Source organism: Phasianus colchicus, chromosome 12, assembly GCF_987193195.1.
Source record: "Phasianus colchicus chromosome 12, bPhaCol1.hap1.1, whole genome shotgun sequence".
NCBI classification, from domain to species: domain Eukaryota; kingdom Metazoa; phylum Chordata; class Aves; order Galliformes; family Phasianidae; genus Phasianus; species Phasianus colchicus.
This window is the reverse complement of record NC_143447.1, coordinates 3,248,511-3,268,803: the sequence shown is the minus strand read 5'-3', so window position 1 is coordinate 3,268,803 and position 20,293 is coordinate 3,248,511. Positions and strand designations below refer to the sequence as shown.

Here is a 20,293-nt window from a genome sequence, read left to right as displayed (position 1 = left end):
TGCTCCAGTCCCCTGATCATCTTTGTGGCCCTCCTCTGGACCCTCTCCAACAGCTCCCTGTCTTTCTTGTACTGGGGCCTCTACACTTGGATGCAGTATTCCAGATGGGGCCTCACAAGGGGCTTTGCTGCTGCTGCTGCTGCTTAGCTCCAGGTGTGAGCACACACACAGGGACCTGGTGAGAAGGCTGCAGTGGGCAGCAGGGACTGAGCTCATGGTAACGAGTGGTTCAGGTACAGAGCTGCTGGGTTCTGTTTGAAAAGTGTGGGAGCATGGAATGATACCAGATTGGTGTGAGGATGAGAAGAGGCCCTTGCCTGCTGAAATTCTGCTGGAGGCACCCAGACAACTAAGAAAGCTATTTTATTATCTGCAGATGCGCATAATACTGTCCATAAATAACGAGGTTTGAGTCTAATTACTTAACTTCCTTTTTTTTTTTTTTTTAAGAGGTTAATTAGGGACTGTGAAAACTAGAGGAGATTGTGTAACCTAAAGCAAAACTTGATTACTTTCACTCCAACATCTTCAGAGAGCTAATCTCTCCCCCTTTCCTGGAAGCACTGTATTTGAGAGCTTTTTTATGGCTGAGCTGCTAGTAGTTGAAAGCGAGTGTCATGTGGAGTTCCAGTTTAGGGAACTGCAGATGTATCTTAGTGAGGACATCTGGGGGTTATTTTAGTTCAGCCTCCCACTCAAAGCAGGACTATTGCCAACAGTAGTTCAGGTCAGCTTTGTGTAACTGGGCATTTCAGCTCTGCAACGATACACTCTACCACCATCTCTCTGCTAGTATAGAGGGTTTTTTTTCCTAGTGTCCAGTCTGAACTTGCAGACTGGCCTGCAAGTTCAACTTACTGCCTGTACCATTTCTTTTTGTCACCTCGGGTACTTCTAGCAGCTGTAGGCAGCTATTAGATCTGCCCCATGTCTCCTCTGTCTACACTGTGCAACCCCCGTTTTCTGTAGCATGCCCTGTCAGGCCAGGTGCTGTAGGCCCTTCCCCTTCATCTTGCTGGCCCTTTGCCAGATAGTGTCCAGCTTCAGCACATCTCTTTTGATTGGAGGTCCCTCTTCTTTCTTGCACTTTCCTTCTTCTTGTATGGTAGGGATAGTTTTGTTTGGAAGGTTATGTGTGCTTTCTGGAAAAGCTACATTGGCATAACGCATATTTTACAGAGACTGTTGATGATCTCCTGCTGTAAACATTAACTGAGCTTTTGCTTAAGCGAACAAATTGGAGGCATACCAGAGGTTCATTTATCAGCTAACATCTGTAGTAGCTATGATGGTGTAGAGCTGTTGCTAAAGGAAGTAGATATTCCTATGTTTTCATTGAGGCATGAAATGAACAGAGCAGAGCTCACATTCGTAAAACAGAATGTCAGATTTATTATTGGTGAAGGAAATTGCCTTCTCAGCAATTCAAACAGTCTGATTTTTCTTGAAATTGGCTGTTTTGTTGGTACTCAAGGCCAATATTACGCCCCACTTCTCTGATAGTGTATCATACCACATTTTGAGATATCTTTATTATTTCCAAGCTGTCACATGGGATGAAATGAGCTTAAAAAGTATGTCTTGATCCTAGAACTAATTTAGGCAAGCACAGTATCTCTTGCAGGAAGGAGGATGGCAGGGCTCCAGCTGAGGTTCAGTAGGAGTTAAAGGTACTTAGTTGGGCAGGGGGTGGGCTTGCACTGTCAGCCATGCAAGGAGATGGTCGGCTCTGATACCAGCTTCATCTTGGCTAGTTACCAACTAGGCTTGGCTGGGTCCCCAGCATTCACAAAGTAATGTTATATCCATGTTGCTGTAATCACAGAACTAATCCTGGGCGTTCCTTAGCGTTCCACAAAGCTGAGCTGTTCTTTGCCCTTCAGAGACAGGTCTAATGATTAGCTCCTGAGAGCAGCCTTTGGAGTTCTTGACCAATTTTAACCAAATCGAGCAGAAGAATAAATGTTTCATATCTGAAGTCCTTTGGGTAGGAGTGCAGTGCTCGTCTGTTTGGGTGGCCTGCTGCATTCACTGTTTGTCAGCACAGATTTTGCTCTTAGTCAGCTGTAGTACTTCTGTTACGAAGAGTAAGACTTGATTTTGGGTCACTTTGCTTTCCACTCAGCATTGGAATCATACCAATCCAGGAGAAAACAGCTGAATGTAATTCACCTTTGTCTCTTCACACTTTAAAGCACGAGTGTACCAGCTGGAAGTGACAGCAGTACTCAGGTTGAGTGTCTGCTTTCTCATCAAAGGTGACTTCTAAACTGAAAGAGCAGGTTTACTAGAATGGCCCTATCATTTGGGGCAGAACTGCTACTGATAATTGGTCATAGGGAGCGTTTGTGTTTAAGGCTTTTTGGTATAGGATTTGTTTCTACAAGACTGCTGTGGTTTAGTAAGAAAGGGGATGACTCAATTTTTTGAAACAATTTGCATTGATTTGGATGTACGCTGTGCCTGAAACCTCTTGTTTCTGCAACTGTCTTGGGAGCTGCAGCTTCAAGTAATGTGGCTGCCCTTTTTTCTGTGTACTTTTACTTAGCAGTAGCACTCAACTACAGGCATAGGTATATTGTGAGTATGTGGACAAGTAATTAGTAAGTGTCATCTTGATCTGAGTGTTCAAGAGAGGCACAGTAATACAGCTTACTTTTGGAATCAGCACAGGAGGATCAGTTTCTGACGCATAGTATAGATTGAACAGGAATGTGGATTGGAAGAGTGGGATCTGTGTGCTGAGTATGATTTCCAGTGACAGTGTGACATTGATACAGGGCTCAGTTAATGGTAAACACTGAAGCATCGCTTAGGAACTTTTTTCTGTCTTTGAACATGGCTGCTTGTAGAGTCTGTCCTGAAGCCAACTGACTATGAGTGGCCGTTTGGTGTATGGGTACAAGCCAATCTGTGCTACACGGTCACATTTAAACAGAAATGCTGCTGAAGGGAAACAATAAGATAATTAACTTTGTTTCTTTGCTTTTTTTTTTTTTTCTTTCCCCCCAGAGGTATGGAGAACTTGGTGGCCAGCTCCACCCTCCCTCCGCTTTTTGCAGATGAAGATGGATCTAAGGAAGGTAGTGATGTTGCTGCAACTGGGTAAGTGACTGCTTTCTTAACCATCCTGTCTTTCTTGAAAAGTTTTTTTTTTTACAGAGATTTTGGTTTTAGAGAGAATTATACAGCATGTTGGAGATGGGCTGTATCAAATGACTGTAGTGGTGCCTGCTGAAGAAATGATTTCTGGTTATGATAAATAATTCATCACTGATTTCTGTCAGTCACTGAGAAACTGATGTTTTTCATTTTTGTCAGACTAACACTGCTTTTACAGATTGAAACAATGACAAAATTAATGGTCTTTTAGGACTGTAGAATCATAGAATCATTAAGGTTGGAAGAGACCTCTAAGATCATCTCGTCTAACTGTCAACACATCCACACTACACCATGTCCCTCAGTGCCACATCTACCAGGTGCAGTGACTGTAAGGCACCAAGCAATAATATTCAGACTTTGTAGACAGATTAAGCCCTGTAAAAATAGATATGGAGACATCTGCTTCAAATTAGGATTTACTTGTCTGGGACTTCAGACTTACTGGTCCCAAAGGGAGGCACGTGTTCCAAGTAGGTTTGTACTTAGGAGGTGTTAGTGTTGTGAATGAGCTTTCATCAACTTTCACTCCAGTGGCTACATCCCATTTTGTCTTATGAATATGGTTTAGAAAGCTTCCCTGGTAAGGAGTAACAGATAGAAAATGTGAGATGTTTTTTAAGCCACGTGAGCGATTCTGAGAAACTGTATTGTTCCATTTTCTTTTTGATACGTACAGGACGTTATGGGAGCACGGATGATTTTTCCCTTCTTGCCTCTCTAATTGTTAGTAATATGAACTCAGTCTGATATCTGAAAGTCAGGCATGGATCTCTAGCCCTTGTTTCTTCACTGGTAATTATGCTTTGATTGCTGATAAGAGTGAGTAATGAAAATATGCTATTTAAAGGCAAATTTTCCCATAGGCATTCAGTTAACAACTCTGTTCAAATATCTTGGTTTCTAAGAGCTGTATTCTGCATTAGCTGGAGCCCACTTTTTAATATTTAACATGTTTGATGTGTATGTAATTAGCTGTAGAGCTGGGTAAATGGCCAAAGTAGACTTGTAGCATACACTATTGTTGTAGTAATTTTTTGTGAATGCAACAGCACAAGGCAAAGTAACATGTAGCCTGGCTAAATAAGGAATTAGAATCTGAGAGGGGTCCCAAAATTGTGCATTCATTTGCCCACTGAGCACAGGGAGAACATCTCAGTGTTGCCCCCAAAATATGTACTTATCCTTACATGCTCACCTCCAGAACCTATTTTTTGCTTTTGTGTTGGCTTCCGTACAGCTTGCCCTTTCTTAAAAATGGTTGGTAGATACAGCTCTTGCTGTAAGATGAAATAGTTCCCATTCAGGAGTCTCTTGGGACCTAGGTTTGTTTGTGCTTTAAGTGCTCACGTGCATCAACAGGAGATTATGCTGAATGAAATTTAATCCAAAATCATACACAACCACAATCCTTTAAGTGTAGTTGTAGAGAAATACATTAAATGTAACCAGGAAGGTGCATATTAGAGAAGATTAGACTTTTTATTTCAAATTTCTTACTGTTTTTTGTGTAGATTCATGCTTTTTGATTCAAACATTGATTTGCTTGACAGCTTGTGTAATCAAAAGCCTCAGAAAAAATGAGACAAAATAACACTTCAGAAATCAAGCTGGCTTTCATAGTAACTGTGGTAACTGTAGCAGTTGTTCGGATGGAACAGCCAGTTCTTCAAAAGTGACTTTTTTGAAATCTTTTTCGTGATAGCATCAGAACAGAATATATTTGCAATGTTTTCGCATGTTTTAAAAGATTAGGAAGGAAGTGATTTAGCAATACGATGATTATTTTTTCTTTTGCTATTATGTGCTTTTTCAGATTAGCTCATTCTGAGACTTCGTTCACTGGTGGAACTTCGCAGCCTGTGAATAACCCGGATTTGGTGGAGGATTTGTCACAGGTTCAGCAGCTGCAAAATGAGTCTACTAACACTGCTGAAAACACTGAGCAGAAGCCTGAGGAGGAGGTGAGGTGAAATAATAGTGACTTGGAGTTCTGTCATTAGTTTGTCTCACGTAATCAGATTATTTTTTTGATAAGATCGCAAATTGTCATCCGTATGCCATTTTCATCTTGTGGTTCTCCCTAGTTATTTCTCTGCTGTTGCATAATGGCATGCAGCCGATGACAGCTGACAGTCGTACTGCACAGAGGGCATTTCAAGTGTCTGTCATAGCTAGTGTGGGCCCCAGAACTGGTTCTGCCTCTGCTGTTTGTGAAGACTGTATGTTCCACTGCCACCATTTATTTCCTCTGTTGCGGGGCAGAAAATTGAGACTGCTGCACTCATCTGGGAGTCTTGGAAAGCATTATGTTTGCTTCTTGAGGCTGCCTTGTGTGTATTGCCCCACACTGAGACTTGATGAGTAAATCATGAAGGAACTGAAACTTGACATGAAAGTGGTTTTGGTATTTTGATAGATGCATTTGATATTTCTCCTTGTAGTCTGTCTTCAGCTATGAAGTCCTCTTGTTTAAGGAAGTACTAACATTCCAGAAAAGGAACTAAAACTGACATGACAGCAGGAGCATGTTGATTTGGGGAGAGATTAGAAGGATTGAAATAGTTTTTTGTACATAGTATAAAAAAATAGTGCTGTCCAGAGATTACTATACTGGTGATATGAAGCCAGGAGAATGAGTGATAATTATGTGATTCTTTTGAACTGTGCACCACAGGAAAATTGTAGTGTTCCTTCCTTTGAGTTTGTTCATCTCTTTATTGGAGACGGTTACTGAAAAAGAAAGCCTCGAGAGTAGGCTGGAATACAAAAACTACATACTGTTGTGTCACCCACATTTTGGGCACACAGTGCACAAAGGCCAAGGTGCAAGGGAAGGTGCAAGGCAGCTACGTGGTTTACAGTTATCAGCTAATGCAGATTCTTCTAACGTGATACAGAGGCAAGTGCTTTGGGACAGCCTGGGGGGGGGAATTGTGAGCTAGAACAAAAAAATTAAGATAAAATACTTGCAGTTGCATCAGAGAGTGATAGTTTCACGAGTTATTGCTCCTTTTAGTTTTGTAGTAAAAATTGATGCAGTTATTATCAGTGTTGTCCCACTGAACCAGGGGTGATGCACAACTTCTCATAGTCAGACGTCTTGTCTGGCTTTGCTTAGAGGAAAGTCAGAATTGCTCTAAGGTAAGACTTGAAAGTTACTGAAGAACATCCACGGCAAGGATGTATTGCAGCAATATACTCCCAATAAAAGTGTTTGAGAAATGAATATTTATTCCTTTCTGTCATGGTAATTTTTTTTTCTTGCAATCTGAATTTCCTTTCATTTCCATTTTGCAGCAGCAAAGAACTAAAAGAGGAGGCTGGGCCAAAGGGAGAAAGAGGAAGAAACCTCTTAGGGACAGCAATGCCCCCAAGTCCCCCCTCACAGGGTACGTGCGATTCATGAATGAGCGCAGGGAGCAGCTCCGAGCGAAGAGGCCCGAAGTCCCTTTCCCAGAGATCACCAGGATGCTGGGCAACGAGTGGAGCAAACTTCCTCCTGAGGAGAAACGGGTACCATTCAACTCCCTTTTCCTTGTTGGAATGTGATTGTTGTTAAATGAAAATATTGTTGTTTTCAGTGAGGAGGTTAACACTGCCTTTTGATTAAGCTTGAGTTTAGGAATGTTCTTCAAAATATGGGCCGCAGATCCTCCAGAGTTTACATAACAAACCCTGGTAAGGCCATGATATCTCATCCAAGTGTGGCTTGAGGAGAACTCAGTCCTCTAGATAATGGAAGAATATATTCAAAACAGTGGCAAGTGCTCTACTGAGACATTCCATTGCTGATGCAATTCATCTAAATAAACTTGTGTTGCACCTAACTCAGATACACCTGAGGGCTGCCAGCTTCCAAAGCCATCAGAAAGATGGGGCTGACATTTATTCCCTGTGACAGAGGAGAATTTGATAGGATTTCAGAACTGCTGGAAGGATTTATTTTTTTTAAATCTTAAAAACTTATCAATGTACATGGGTCGCTCTGAAAGTAATGCCTCCTGTGTGTTTATTTGGTAACTACAACAGACACAAAGAACACAATGACACTTTTTGATAGAGCAAATTCTCAGCTACAAAAGTCTTTTTCAAAATCATCACAACCACTGGCTGTGTGTTTTCATCAGTGATGAACAAGAGCCTGCATGTTGCGCTTTTACAACTCTGCTTCTCTGTGGAGGTGAGGCACTATTTCAAAGCTGCTGTGACACTGTTGCTACTGAAAATAAAACACACCACCCGCTGCATCACTCTCCTCTCCACTGTTTGGTCTTCATCTGTGTTCAACAAGCACTGATGAGTTGTCAGTTGGTGCCACTTTTTCCACATGGAGGAATTCAATTCCATACCTTTGCTTCATCTGCACTTTCATGTCAGAGGCCATTTTGTCAGACTGCTTCTCTGCTGCCATCTGTTGCATTGCAACAAAATGGAACAGAATATTGGTAGGAATGTTCAACCTCTGCTATGTTACCACCACATCTGCCTCTGATGTCGTGGGCCAACACAATAAAGCAGGTGTTACTTTTGGAGCAGCCCTTATATACAAACACCTGGTGTCTTGGATTAAGACCAATAGACCTGAAAGGGTAGGTTAGTTAAAGGAAATAGTTAAAGTGAGTAAAGTTTTGCACAGTATTTTAGTGTTGTTTACCCTGAAAGAAAATGAAGTCAGTATGCTGGATGGGATATTAGAAGCTATATATTCTAGTTTCTGTATGTATTACCTTAGAAAAAGTGTGTTTTCCACCCTTCAGTCAGGTGGTCTTCTGCACTGTCTCATATGTGAATGAAGACCAAGTCAGTGCGGGGGCTGTACTTCATTCTGGAGTGGGCCCTGTTTTTGCTAATGGATGTTTTACCATCTGCACATGGTTTCCATTTGGAAATTACAGCAGCATCAAGTTGTACTGGGAATGAGCATATGAATTTACCAGGACATTTAAGCCTTCAAGAATACTGTTAGGAGAAAATAAAACTTATAGAATTTGTGATGACTGGACAAAATAGGATAGTGCAAAAACAACAGCACTTGTCTCTTTTTACTAAGTTTGAGCAGTAGAAATCATACATAGATGTTGTTCATTGATGTACTGTTTTAGCTATAATGGAAAGTGTGTGTCAAGGTAAACCATTTGATTTGGTTAACAGGCCTGTGTGACAACTTTGTTGCTGACTGCTGGGGGAGGGGAAGGAAGATAATAGACATTGTGCCCTTCTACTGCTCACCTTTGTGGTATTCTTCCAGCATAAGAGACTGTTTTTTAACCTAGGAAAAATAAGGTGGAGGCCAATTCTGTGTGCTGCTTTTTAAATCCCTAACTAATGATGGGTTAAGGAAGGGCTGCTGAGCACTTACTTTCTTTCCATTTTTCCTGCCTTTTTTTTTTTCCTTTTTTTTAAAATTAAGACAGCAAAGGCCATTGCTGCTTGAGAAACCCTGAACTCTTGTTGAAACTGAGCAACCTTATTTTTATTCTCTTACATGGGGAAATATGTTATGAGGTGTATGAACCTGTACTAGAAAACTGTCTTTCTAACAGATAGTATAGCAGAACATGCTGTTCTAAAATGCAGGAGGAGAAATTTAACTCAGTTACTGAGCTCTTTCAGCAGTCACATTGCTGGAGATGGAAAAAAGGGATTAATGTCATATGGAAGAATTCAATGGCAAAAAGCAATGCAAGCCCAGCATCAGCACCCTAATCCAGGTCATTAACTGTTGCCTCAGCAGAATCAATATTCCAAATGCATGGAATATATAATCGTTAAGTGAATTGCTTTGATGATTTCATGAAAATGCAAGTCATAGCATGTGACTGAGTTTGACTCTGATTCAGTGCTTCCGTTGAATTTTAAACTCCTGAAGGGGGGAGGAATTGGGAAGCAGCTATTTCTTGAAAAGATCTCACTAAATAAGAATTGTGACTACTCCTTAAATGGTATTCTGTTCATTTCTTCCCCTAAACAATTCTCTAGTTAAGCTCCTTCCATTGCGCAGATATGTGAAACATCTGCAGGCCACAAAAGAATTAATTTTCTTAGCCTAAATACAGGTGGCTTAAATTGATAAATCCTTGCAGGCTTGTGCTTTGCTGATAACCACGGTGCTTTATTCACTTCTCAGATGAGGGGTGAGGTGTGAGGTTGTAGAATGGTACTGCTTTTGTCTATTGAGAGCATGAAAACAGGTGTACTGGAACCTCAGTGTTACACTTCTGAACCTTAAATCATGATCTATTAATAATGCAGTCTTATTTGATTGCATTTAATCCTGACCACAGACAGGCAGTTCTTAAGCTTTTATTTTATAATGTGTAGGTGTGTAATTCTGTTGAACTGAGTGGCCTAGCAGCAGGTCATCTCAACAAAACAATACAAAAAAGGGGATGGCAGAGTACAGTAATTTTATCCAGGAACTTTAACCCTTTGCATCTTACGCATTCTCATTGTTTCTTCACTCCTTTCCTGTTTGAGTCAGTGAGATGGATCAGCACTTCCTCTGACAAGTTGTTTTTCTTCCCTTCCTCCAGAAGGGGAGGAAACTCCCTGAACCTCTTGGACTTTTCTGTTTCAGCGATACCTTGATGAAGCAGATAGAGATAAGGAGCGTTACATGCGAGAACTGGAGCAGTATCAGAAGACTGAAGCCTACAAAGTCTTTAGCAGGAAAGCACAGGACAGACAAAAAGGCAAATCACACCGACAAGGTATTGATCAAGACAAAAATGTATTCCTAGCTAGAAGAAAAGATTCCCAGTTAGACATGTAGCCAGACATTTGCTTAAAGCTTGTCACTGATAAAGTGTTCTTTCTGTGGCATTGGTCTCTACTGTGTCTGAAGTGATTAGATTCATGTAGAATTAACTGATTTTGTGTGAGGATGTTCATTAAAAGCATCCAAATTTAGACACAAGTTCTGTGTGACTTGTTAGGAAAGTTGCACAAATTTCCTCTCTACCTGTTGTGCAACTGCTTTAACTTTTGGTAATTTTCTCAAATCTTAGGTATTCTGAAGGATTACTTTTTTCTTTTTCAGATGGAGCAAGGCAACCAGTCCATGATCATGAGGTAAACCTCTTCATTCTGTAAATTAGTATCTGCTGTGTTACAGGCTGAATGTGCAAAATTGTTACTATGGAATTTTTCACAACAGAAAAAGCTGTAACTTCCCCCATATTTTCTTAAATTGAGAACTCTGAAGTAAAATAGACACAGAGCTTGTGACCTAGATAAACCTTCCAGCATTACTCCTGTGGGCTGTTGTTTTGAGGTACTGATTTTTCTGCAGCAACATGAATGCTGTGGCTTCCTTGAGAGGAAAATAATGTAGCCAAATCATTGGGAGATCTCTCGCAAAACTCCTGCCCCCCACCCCTCCCACACACTCTTTGCATATGTAAATACTGGAAGAGAGTAATGGATGTCTGGAGATAGGGTGCCTAGAGATGGTGAGAACTATCACAGACCTGCTGGGTCTTGGCTGACTGTTGTCTCTCTCCTCTTGCAGTACTTGAGCTTTCTCTCTCCAGTTTTATTTCTAGGGCAACAGAACTTCTTTCCTGGTTTTCAGTAAATGCAAACAAAAACAACAAAAAATCCTGTTTATGCACAGCCTCTTCATTTCATTTCTAAGCAGTTGGCTGTACTGAAAGATCTGTTTTCCTTTGAGGTTTTTTTTTTTTTGCCTTGGGAAAGCAATCAAGTTGCTTTTTACTACGTTCATTACAATAGTGACAAGGATGTGCACTGCTGAGAGGCAACTACTGGTCTCATCTTCTTTAAGGAAAATAAGTTTCATTTCCAGAAAAATGCTTTGGTAGTATGTTTTTGCTGTTTTTTATTAACTCTTAAAGGCAGTACTTGCATTAATATCTAGAAGTGCACAACCCCTGCTTTTCTGATACGCATTTTTTATGCAGGTAATTAAATAGTACAAACTTCCATGTGCAAAGAATGAGTAAAAAAAAAAAAATTTAGACTGCTTTTAGAAGTATATGTTCACTCAAATCATTACTGGAAGCAAGACTAAAGCTTCATGTCTTGGTACTTTATCAGCTTTTAGTATTATCTTTCTGATTAATAGCTAGGATCTGATGAAATTATATCTTGAGACTATATAGCAACCTTAAGATCGTGGAAACCTTTCTTTTTCCCCTTACTCCACTCAGATGATCAGATTCTGGAAATCTATTGAACTCATTGTAAATATTATAGATGGAGGTGGCCTCCAAAAAGAGTTGCAGTGAACGATTCAAATAAGTAATATTAACTACAATAAGAGCAATGAGAGAATAAGGCTTAGGAAGGTAAGAATCAACTTCTAAAATGCAGGCGGAACCATGAAAAGCATGGAGAAACCTTCTCAGAATGCTCACCTGTTGGTTTGGGATAGAACGTTTGTCTTCCTTCAAATCCTAGATTCATAAACATGACATACAGCAATATATAAATGTCACGGGCATAAACTGATTTAGTTAATTCCACCAAAACCATGACAATAAAACAACTATTAATTAAGATCAGCAGTGACAGAACCATTGTGATTGTTCTCCATTGTTATGCTATTGCTGCTTTTCTCAGGCTGTTTGCCTTGGGTTGTGTAGGTCTTCATGCAATCAGACATGTCTTACTAGCAAGATCTCAAAGATTTCTTCTCACTTCATGTCCATTAGACCAGTTTGAATCTACAGAAGTTCTCAGCACACAGCCGAGGCTCCTAATGGAGCATGTCAGCCCCTGTCACCTCACAAACAGGTGGTAAAGGGGAACCAGACAGCTGGCAGCACTGCAGCGAGCCCCCTGTCCTCTCTTCCCCCCAGCAGCAATTTGAGAAGGGAGGAGGAGTGGAAACGGGTGCCTGCTCGGCGGAAGGGGCATCCCCCATCCCGACCATCCCCGGCTCCACAGGTGCCTCTGCGAAACCGGTTTGAGGCCCTGGAACTTGAGGGGGAGACTAGCGAGATTGTGGAGACAGATTCACCCACGAGGTTGCCTCAGATGAAGCGGTCACCCCAAAGCCTCAAGACTGCTTCTACACGTAAGGACAGAAGGGTGATTGTTGTAGGTGACTCCCTTCTGCAAGGAACAGAAGGCCCTATATGCCGGCCCGACCCCACCCGCAGAGAAGTGTGCTGCCTTCCTGGGGCACGGGTCAGGGACATTTCAAAGAAAATTTCTAGGTTGATTCAGCCTTCAGACTACTACCCACTTTTAATAATTCAGGCTGGCAGCGAGGAAGTTGGCAAGGAAAGCCTGAGGTCCATCAAGAAAGACTTCAGGGGAATGGGGCGAATACTAGAAGGAGCTGGGGTGCAGGTGATCTTTTCTTCTACGCCCGTGGTGTCGGGAAAAGGTACAGGGTGGATCCGAAAAACCCAACTCTTAAATAGATGGCTTAAGAGCTGGTGCAGACACAAGAATTTCGGCTTTTTTGACCATGGGGCAATCTACACTGCACCTGGCATGATGGCTGCTGATGCAAGCAGCCTGTCCCTGAGGGGTAAGAGGGTATTAGCTGAAGAATTAGCGGGACTCATTGACAGGTCTTTAAACTAGGAATGAAGGGGGAAGGGGGCAAAATAAAGGCTACTGGGGTTGAACGGTTCATTCGAGGGATTGTACCGAACTATGTGGGCAATGATGGCAGGGTGCAAAAGGAGGGAGTAGGGCAGGGGGATGCTGGGGATGCTGCTGTTCTAGCGGATCCTGGATCGCTTATGAAGGTGGTGAGACGGACAGCCCGGCTGAAGTGCCTTTATACTAATGCACGAAGCCTGAGTAACAAGAAGGAGGAACTGGAAACTGTGATGCATTCTGAAAGTTATGACATTGTTGCTATCACAGAAACATGGTGGGATGACTCCCACAATTGGGATACTGCCATCGACGGCTATAGACTCTTTAGGAGAGATAGGAGAGGTAGGAAGGGTGGGGGAGTTGCTCTCTATGTCAGAGATTGGATAAACTGTGAGGAGCTCCCCATGAGAAACAGTCAAGAACAGGTTGAGAGCCTGTGGGTTAGGATTAGAGATGGGACTAATAAAGGTCAGCTGGTATTAGGGGTATACTACAGGCCACCTGACCAAGGGGAGGCTGCTGATGAGGCTTTCTTGCTCCAGATGCGTGAGGCGTCTGCCTCACGGGCTCTTGTCCTGGTGGGGGACTTCAACCATCCGGACATTTGTTGGAAAAACCACACGGCGAGCTGCAAGAGCTCCAGAAGGCTCTTGGAATCCATTGATGATAGCTTTCTGGTTCAGGTATTGGACAGACCGACCAGAGGTCAAGCGTTGCTGGACCTGCTGCTCACCAACGCTGAGGAGATCATCAAAGGCGTCAAGGTTGGAGGATGCCTAGGCTCCAGCGATCATGCCCTGGTTGAGTTTGTGATCTCAAGCGATGTGGGCCTGGTAAAGAGCAGGACCAGGACGCTGAACTTTAGAAGAGCAGACTTCAAGCTACTCAATGGAATGCTGGCCAAGATCCCCTGGCGCGCTGCCCTCAAAGATAAGGACGTTGAGGAGAGCTGGCTGCTCTTCAAGGATGCCCTCCTGGCAGCACAAGAGGTCTCCATTCCCCTGATTAAGAAAGTGGGCAGGAGAGGTAGAAAACCGGCATGGCTCAGCAAGGACCTGCTAAGAGAACTGAGGGTGAAGAAAGGGGTGTACAAGCTCTGGAAACAAGGCTGTGTCACCTGGGAAGAATACAGGGATGCCGTCCGGACTTGCAGACGTGGGATCAGGAAAGCCAAGGCGCAGGCAGAACTGAACTTGGCCAGGGACGTGAAAAACAATAAGAAAACCTTCTACAGGTACATTGGCCAGAAGAGACAGGCCAAAACGGGCGTACCTACTTTGGTAAATTTAAAAGGAGAAATGGCTTCAACAGATGAAGAGAAAGCTGAGGTGCTGAATGAGTTCTTCACCTCGGTCTTCACTGGTGGCCAGGATTCTAGTCTTTTTCATGTCCCTAAGTCTTGCACCCCCATACCTCTATGTGGGGACCAAGGAGGTAAATCCCTCCCCACTGTAAGGGTTGAGCAAGTCCGAGAGTGCCTCCTTAGACTGAATGAGTATAAGTCTATGGGGCCAGATGGCGTGCATCCCAGGGTCCTGAAGGAGCTGGCTGAGGTGGTTGCTGAGCCGCTCTCCATCATATTTGAGAAGTCGTGGCTGTCAGGTGAGGTCCCGGACGATTGGAGGAAGGGTCACGTCACTCCCATTTACAAGAAGGGGAGCAGGGAGGACCCGGGTAACTACAGGCCGGTGAGTCTCACCTCCGTGCCTGGGAAGATTATGGAACAGATCCTCCTGGACAATATGCTTGATCACATAAAGAACGAGCACGTGATCCTAGATAGCCAGCATGGCTTCACCAGGGGAAGGTCATGCTTAACTAATCTTGTGGCCTTCTATGATGGAGTGACGGCATTGGTGGACGAAGGGAAGGCAACTGATGTCATTTACCTGGACCTGAGCAAGGCCTTTGACATGGTCCCCCATCACATCCTCATCTCCAAACTGGAGGGAAGTGGATTTGACGGGTGGACAACTAGATGGATAAGCAATTGGTTGAAAGGCCGCAGACAGAGGGTGGTGGTCAATGGCTCTATGTCCAGGTGGAGGCTGGTAACGAGCGGTGTCCCTCAAGGGTCTGTCTTGGGACCGGTGCTCTTTAACATCTTTATTAATGACATCGATGAGGGAATGGAGTGCACCCTCAGCAAGTTTGCTGATGACACCAAGCTGAGTGGTGCAGTCGATACGGTGGAGGGAATGGAGGCCATTCAGAGGGACCTTGACAGGCTGGAAAGCTGGGCTCGGGTGAACCTAATGAGGTTCAATAAGGCAAAGTGCAAGGTTTTGCACTTGGGCCGGAAGAACCCCAGGCACCTGTACAGGCTGGGGGGATTTGTCCTTGAGAGCAGCTCGGCAGAGAAAGACCTAGGGGTCCTGATAGATGAGAAACTTAACATGAGCCAGCAGTGCGCTCTGGCAGCCCGGAAAGCAAATGGGATCCTGGGCTCCATCAGGAGAGGGGTGGTCAGCAGGGATAGGGAGGTGATTGTCCCTCTCTACTCTGCTCTTGTGAGGCCCCATCTGGAGTACTGTGTTCAGGTGTGGAGCCCTCAGTACAAAAAAGACATGGAGATTTTGGAAAGGGTCCAGAGGAGGGCCACGAAGATGATCAGGGGGCTGGAGCACCTCCCCTATGAGGACAGGCTGAGGGAGTTGGGTTTGTTCAGCCTGGAGAAGAGAAGGTTGCGGGGCGACCTCATTGCAGCCTTTCAATATCTGAAGGGAACTTACTCCCAGGAGGGGAATAAACTCTTCATAAGGGCTGATAATAGCAGGACACGGGGAAATGGTTTTAAGTTAAAAGAGGGAAGATTTAGGTTGGATGTTAGGGGGAAGTTTTTTACTAGGAGGGTGGTTAGGTCCTGGAACAGGCTGCCCAGGGATGTTGTGGATGCCCCGTCCTTGGAGGTGTTCAAGACCAGGTTGGACGAGGCTCTGGGCAACCTGATCTAGTAAAGGTGTATGTTTGGTGGCCCTGCTAGGCAGGGGGGTTGGAACTACATGATCCTTGAGGTCCCCTCCAACCCAGGTCATTCTGTGATTCTGTGATTCTGTGATAGGCAGATGGCTGTTACAGTATGAGCACAAAGCAGAAAACTTTACTCTGATGAGAACATTTATTATGTAGTATTTCCATATCTGTACCTTACTTTGCACCTGACTGTATGAGGATGAGTTTAAACCTCCTCAAATCTCAGCTTTCTCTTTACCATACTTCACCATTTCTCTAAAATCTTTGCTTTGTTGAAAATCAACCTCAGTTTTAATAACTAGGTGAAAATGGTATCTCTAGTTGATATTCTTATTTAAGAGAAAAGATTGAAACGGTTTTGATTCTCTTTTTAATTTGGGGGGTGGCAAAATGATATGCAGCCTAAACAGGTTCTGTATTTTAGTATGAGGTAATCAGAACTTTGATTTTAATCTTGAGTGAACCTCAGAGAGGCTTAAGTGTTTCTTAGCTCTCAAGAGGATCTTCATGTTGGGTAATAAATTCTTTAATGGAAAAGCACTGATGACTTTCATTCTTGCTCTTTTGTTCAGTAGAAATTATTGTTGCCTTTCAGAAGCTGAGGAGTTTTATCTATTTATTTTATCTATTTATTTATATATCCAACTATTCCAAGGAACCCTTAGCTTATCCTGCAGGCACCCTGTCTTTTTCACAGCACCCTCTCTTCTTCCTTCTATCCTCCAGGAGCCAGTGCTGAGCCAAGACAGTACATCTTTGCATATGGGTAGCAATAATAGAGATAAATAATCTCAAATGGATGTCTCACAAGTGTTTTCTCCAAGTTTCAAAGCTGTCAATGTTACTTAGTGGACATAATTTCCCTAATTGTTTATCTGCCTCTGGTTTTGGTCTCCCTTCTCTTTCTGTTTTCTTGATTAAAACTGTTTCATTAGTTCCTGAACATGAGCAGTATTACTCTCTTCTCTGTAGAAAGAAGCAGACACAAAAGAAAGATCTGTTTTTGATATCCCAATATTCACAGAAGAATTTCTGAATCATAGTAAAGGTAAGATAAGCTTTTGCAAGATCCCTCTTCATGTTTTCCAGAGTTCTTGCTGTGTGCTGTCCACTTGAAGAGCCCTTGTGCTGTCCTACCTCAGCTAAATAATGACTTGGGTGTAGTTGGTTAATATTTCTGATATTACTTTACCTCTGTATAAACACAGTGGCTGCAACAGAAGTTGTTCTTGGCTTTGTATTTTGAAACTGCCCTTTCTGGAGAATGGTGCTGATGTTTGAATTCTGTTTGTCGTTATTCCAACTATTCCAAGCTGGAGCTGCTGTTCTGTTAGGATAAAGAAACACCCAAGACATAGCATGATGATAATTCAGGCCAGTTAGCAGTATTATAATTTGTTTTCCTCGACACGTGGAAGACTCCACTGGCTCATTTTCTGTTACTGTATTTGGTTTTGGCAGTTGCATGTAGTGAGAGTTGAAGATGTTTTTGCCAGAGTTCCTGGAGGCTTTATCTTAACTGAACAGACTTCAGATTGAGACACTATTGCTGATGATCAATAGAATTGTATTCTTGTAACTTGTTATCTTGTCTGTAGGCCTTAGTGCTGCTGCTAAGATACATCGCACTGAATGCATTTGAAATCATTCTTGCAGTCTTCCTTTCTAATCAGTTGCTCTATTCACGTGTACTCCTATGCTTTGCATGTCTTTTAATTTTTAGTGACAGATAAAATCGGTGCTATTTTAATACTTGGGTGTTATTTTGGCACTTCTTTGCACTCCTTGGTATTTTTCTTTTTTGTCTGTAAACTAAAACTGTGCAGTCTTTAATCATCAGTTGAACACTTCAGAATATCCTACTTCATTGCCTACCAGTCACAGTTGTTCTCTTGACAATGGTTTGATATTGACAGCACGTGAAGCCGAGCTGCGACAGCTGCGTAAATCCAACATGGAGTTCGAGGAGAGGAATGCTGCTCTGCAGAAACACGTTGAGAGCATGCGTACAGCAGTGGAGAAACTGGAGGTGGATGTAATACAAGAGCGTAGTCGCAACACGGTGCTGCAGCAGCATTTGGAGACCTTACGGCAAGCACTCACAACCAGCTTTGCTGGAGTCCCACTACCAGGTAACACTTAGTTTTTCTTAGGACTCTCTGCTCAAGTTAAAATGTAATTTCTAATGTTTACATATTTACAGAATTTACAGCAAGTGGCCAGCTGTTGTAATTCTGTGGTACTGGCTATTCCAGAGTTTGTCTTCTATTAGATTCTGGAATCATCAAATGCATACTGCGGAAGGTTTATTACCTTAATTTCAGTGTTTTTTTTCTTACTACTCTTATTCTTTTATTCCTAATAAAGTCATACATTCAGTCTTTGCTCTCTTTCACTTATTTGTGGAAAAAGTTACTAGATAGACAAGATAGGACCTACAAATTACTTGATTTAAAAGAGGGGCTGTACCTGTCCTGTCAGATACCAGGGAATCTGCTTAGATGCTCTGAATGCCAACTGAAAGAGTGTTGTAATTAGCTCTGAGATCCAAACCAAAGAAAGCCCAGCTTTGTTAGTCCTGATATCCTTGGAACTACTCGCTTTGGAGTTAGGACATACTACTTGACTGAGTCTGTCACTAGAAGTGGTGCATGGCAAAAGCAGCCCTATAGCAGTTGACACGTTGCCGTTCACAGTTCTAACTTTTGGAATTGCTTCAGTCATCCAAGTATTCAGTGGCTCATTTTGCTATGTTAACAATAGGCAGTGGGGAAACACCCACGATGGAAACTATTGACTCCTACATGAATAGACTGCACGGCATTATTATGGCTAACCCACAGGAGAACGAGAACCTCATAGCCACAGTCCGGGATGTGGTAAACAGACTTGAACGCTAGTGACCAGGTAAGTGCTTGCTTACTCCTAGGCTGCTTTTGCTTGGCTTCTCCTCTGTACCTCTGGCATTTGTTCTGACACTGATTCTTGTGCTGATTACTGTATTGTACGATCATATTTTTTTTTTACTCGGTGCCGTAGGAGCAGGTTAACTTAATGAAAGTCAAATGGAGCTGAAACTATTCAACAGCACTAAAGGGCTCTTAAATTCAATTCTCCAAGGGCTTTCTATAATGGCATAATTAGCTTTTTTGTCCTGCTATTCATCGTATCTCTGTAAGGTGAATAAGGACTTTGACAGAATGCTGTAAAAAAAATGGGAAAATTATTATTTAAATTTTAGTGGTAGGGTTTTTAAATTTAGAAAATGAGCTTTTTGAATAAGGTAAATTTGAAGAATTCTTCATTCGTTATATCATCTGATCTGCTGATCACATAGGAATCCTATCTGCTTCAGAGGGTACAGGTGAACTAATATCCATTGTAAACTGAAAATGCACTACAACTACCAAGTTGGTAGCGCCTGTAGTCAAACTCTTGTGGTTGGGAAGGTTTGTATCTAAATGAAGCGCTGATGGTGCTCAGGCTTGATGTAGCATTTGCTGAGATTAATAACCGTACGGTTTATGCATAGGTTATTCCTGAGCTCATGATTTTTCACTTTTGCTTCTGTTCAGCAGCTTAGGAAATTGTAATAAGGAACAGAGTAGAAAAAATAAATCAACAAAGAAAAATCAGCCTTTCTGAATTGCCATGCTTCCTTGCGTTTCCCACACTTGCTTCCCTCCACCCCCATGTTGCGGTCATTAGCTGCCTGCCGGGTTAAACCACGCAGTTGTTTGCTCACTCTCCCCACACTTTCCCAGTGGGATTGGGAAGAGAATCAGGAAAAAAAAAAAAAAAAAGTAGATTCATGTGTTGAGATAAAACTATTACCAAGATAAAGAAAAGGAAAAGGATAATAGCTATGACTGTATCTATGTATGAATGTATAAAACAATTGATGCACAAGCAGTTGCTCACTACCCCTGACCAATACCAAGGTAGCCTCCAAGCAGTGGAAGAGTGAGACAAACTCCCAGCCCTTCAGAACTCCTTCTGCATGATGTCAGGTGGTACAGAATATCCCTGTGGCTGGTTTGAGTCAGCTGTCCTAATTCTGTTTCCTCCCAGCTCCTTGGGCCCTTCACTGTGAATGGCCTTGGCTCTATTAGTTGCTTAGCAGCAACTATCAACACTGTTGTGTTCTCTTAGAACTAAAACATAGCATCACACCAGTCACTCTGAAGAAAACAATTCCATCCCAGCTAAAACTACAACACCCTGTAATGCACAGCACCAGACAGCCATTAGGAATTTGCTTATTTCTATTTTACGTGCGTACATACCTGGATTCTTTGTCAGTTCAACTGCATGTTCAGAAATGCAAATAAAATGAGTGTAGACCATCTGCAAATACAGACAGAATTTTTCATCCATTCTGCTTCTGACCTTTTGTGATACTGTGTAGAACAGCTAATTACACATTCCCCATTATAGCATGCCTTAAGCTAAAAGATCTTGTCCTTCCAGAGGGTAGCCAGATGGAAAGGACTGTAGTTCTGAGGGATGATCGAGCTCCCATTAGAATAAAGAAGTGGTTTTACTGCTGCTGTTTGTGAAGGGGAACAGCTTGTTG

General features: G+C 42.6%; 1 protein-coding gene and 1 long non-coding RNA gene across 10 annotated transcripts in view; one reads left to right on the top strand and one right to left on the bottom strand.

Annotated features, from left to right (window-relative positions):
- The window catches only part of HMG20A (high mobility group 20A), a 168,868-nt gene that overhangs the window by 19,634 nt on the left and 128,941 nt on the right, over window positions 1-20,293 (top strand). For all 7 annotated transcript variants that reach the window (XR_016470259.1, XM_031616346.2, XM_031616345.2 and 4 more), the window contains 8 exons: window positions 3,013-3,105; window positions 4,979-5,126; window positions 6,463-6,678; window positions 9,743-9,875; window positions 10,205-10,236; window positions 16,690-16,765; window positions 17,634-17,849; window positions 18,481-18,624. Coding sequence is in view for 6 of the 7 variants with exons in the window: in XM_031616346.2 (XP_031472206.1) it covers window positions 3,017-3,105; window positions 4,979-5,126; window positions 6,463-6,678; window positions 9,743-9,875; window positions 10,205-10,236; window positions 16,690-16,765; window positions 17,634-17,849; window positions 18,481-18,617 (1,047 nt within the window). In the remaining variant the exon portion in view is untranslated. The remainder of the gene's footprint in view (window positions 1-3,012; window positions 3,106-4,978; window positions 5,127-6,462; window positions 6,679-9,742; window positions 9,876-10,204; window positions 10,237-16,689; window positions 16,766-17,633; window positions 17,850-18,480; window positions 18,625-20,293) is intronic.
- On the bottom strand, window positions 8,902-19,743 carry LOC116244572 (uncharacterized). Of its 3 annotated transcripts, none has more exons than XR_016470261.1 (4): window positions 19,655-19,739; window positions 11,544-11,582; window positions 10,635-10,727; window positions 8,902-9,748 (listed from the first exon to the last, which is right to left on the bottom strand). It is a non-coding gene; the product is annotated as an uncharacterized LOC116244572 (long non-coding RNA). The 3 variants fall into 3 exon arrangements; XR_016470262.1 differs by lacking the exon at window positions 11,544-11,582 and adding an exon at window positions 16,910-17,044 and having other exon boundaries at window positions 19,655-19,727; XR_004170219.2 differs by lacking the exon at window positions 11,544-11,582 and having other exon boundaries at window positions 19,655-19,743.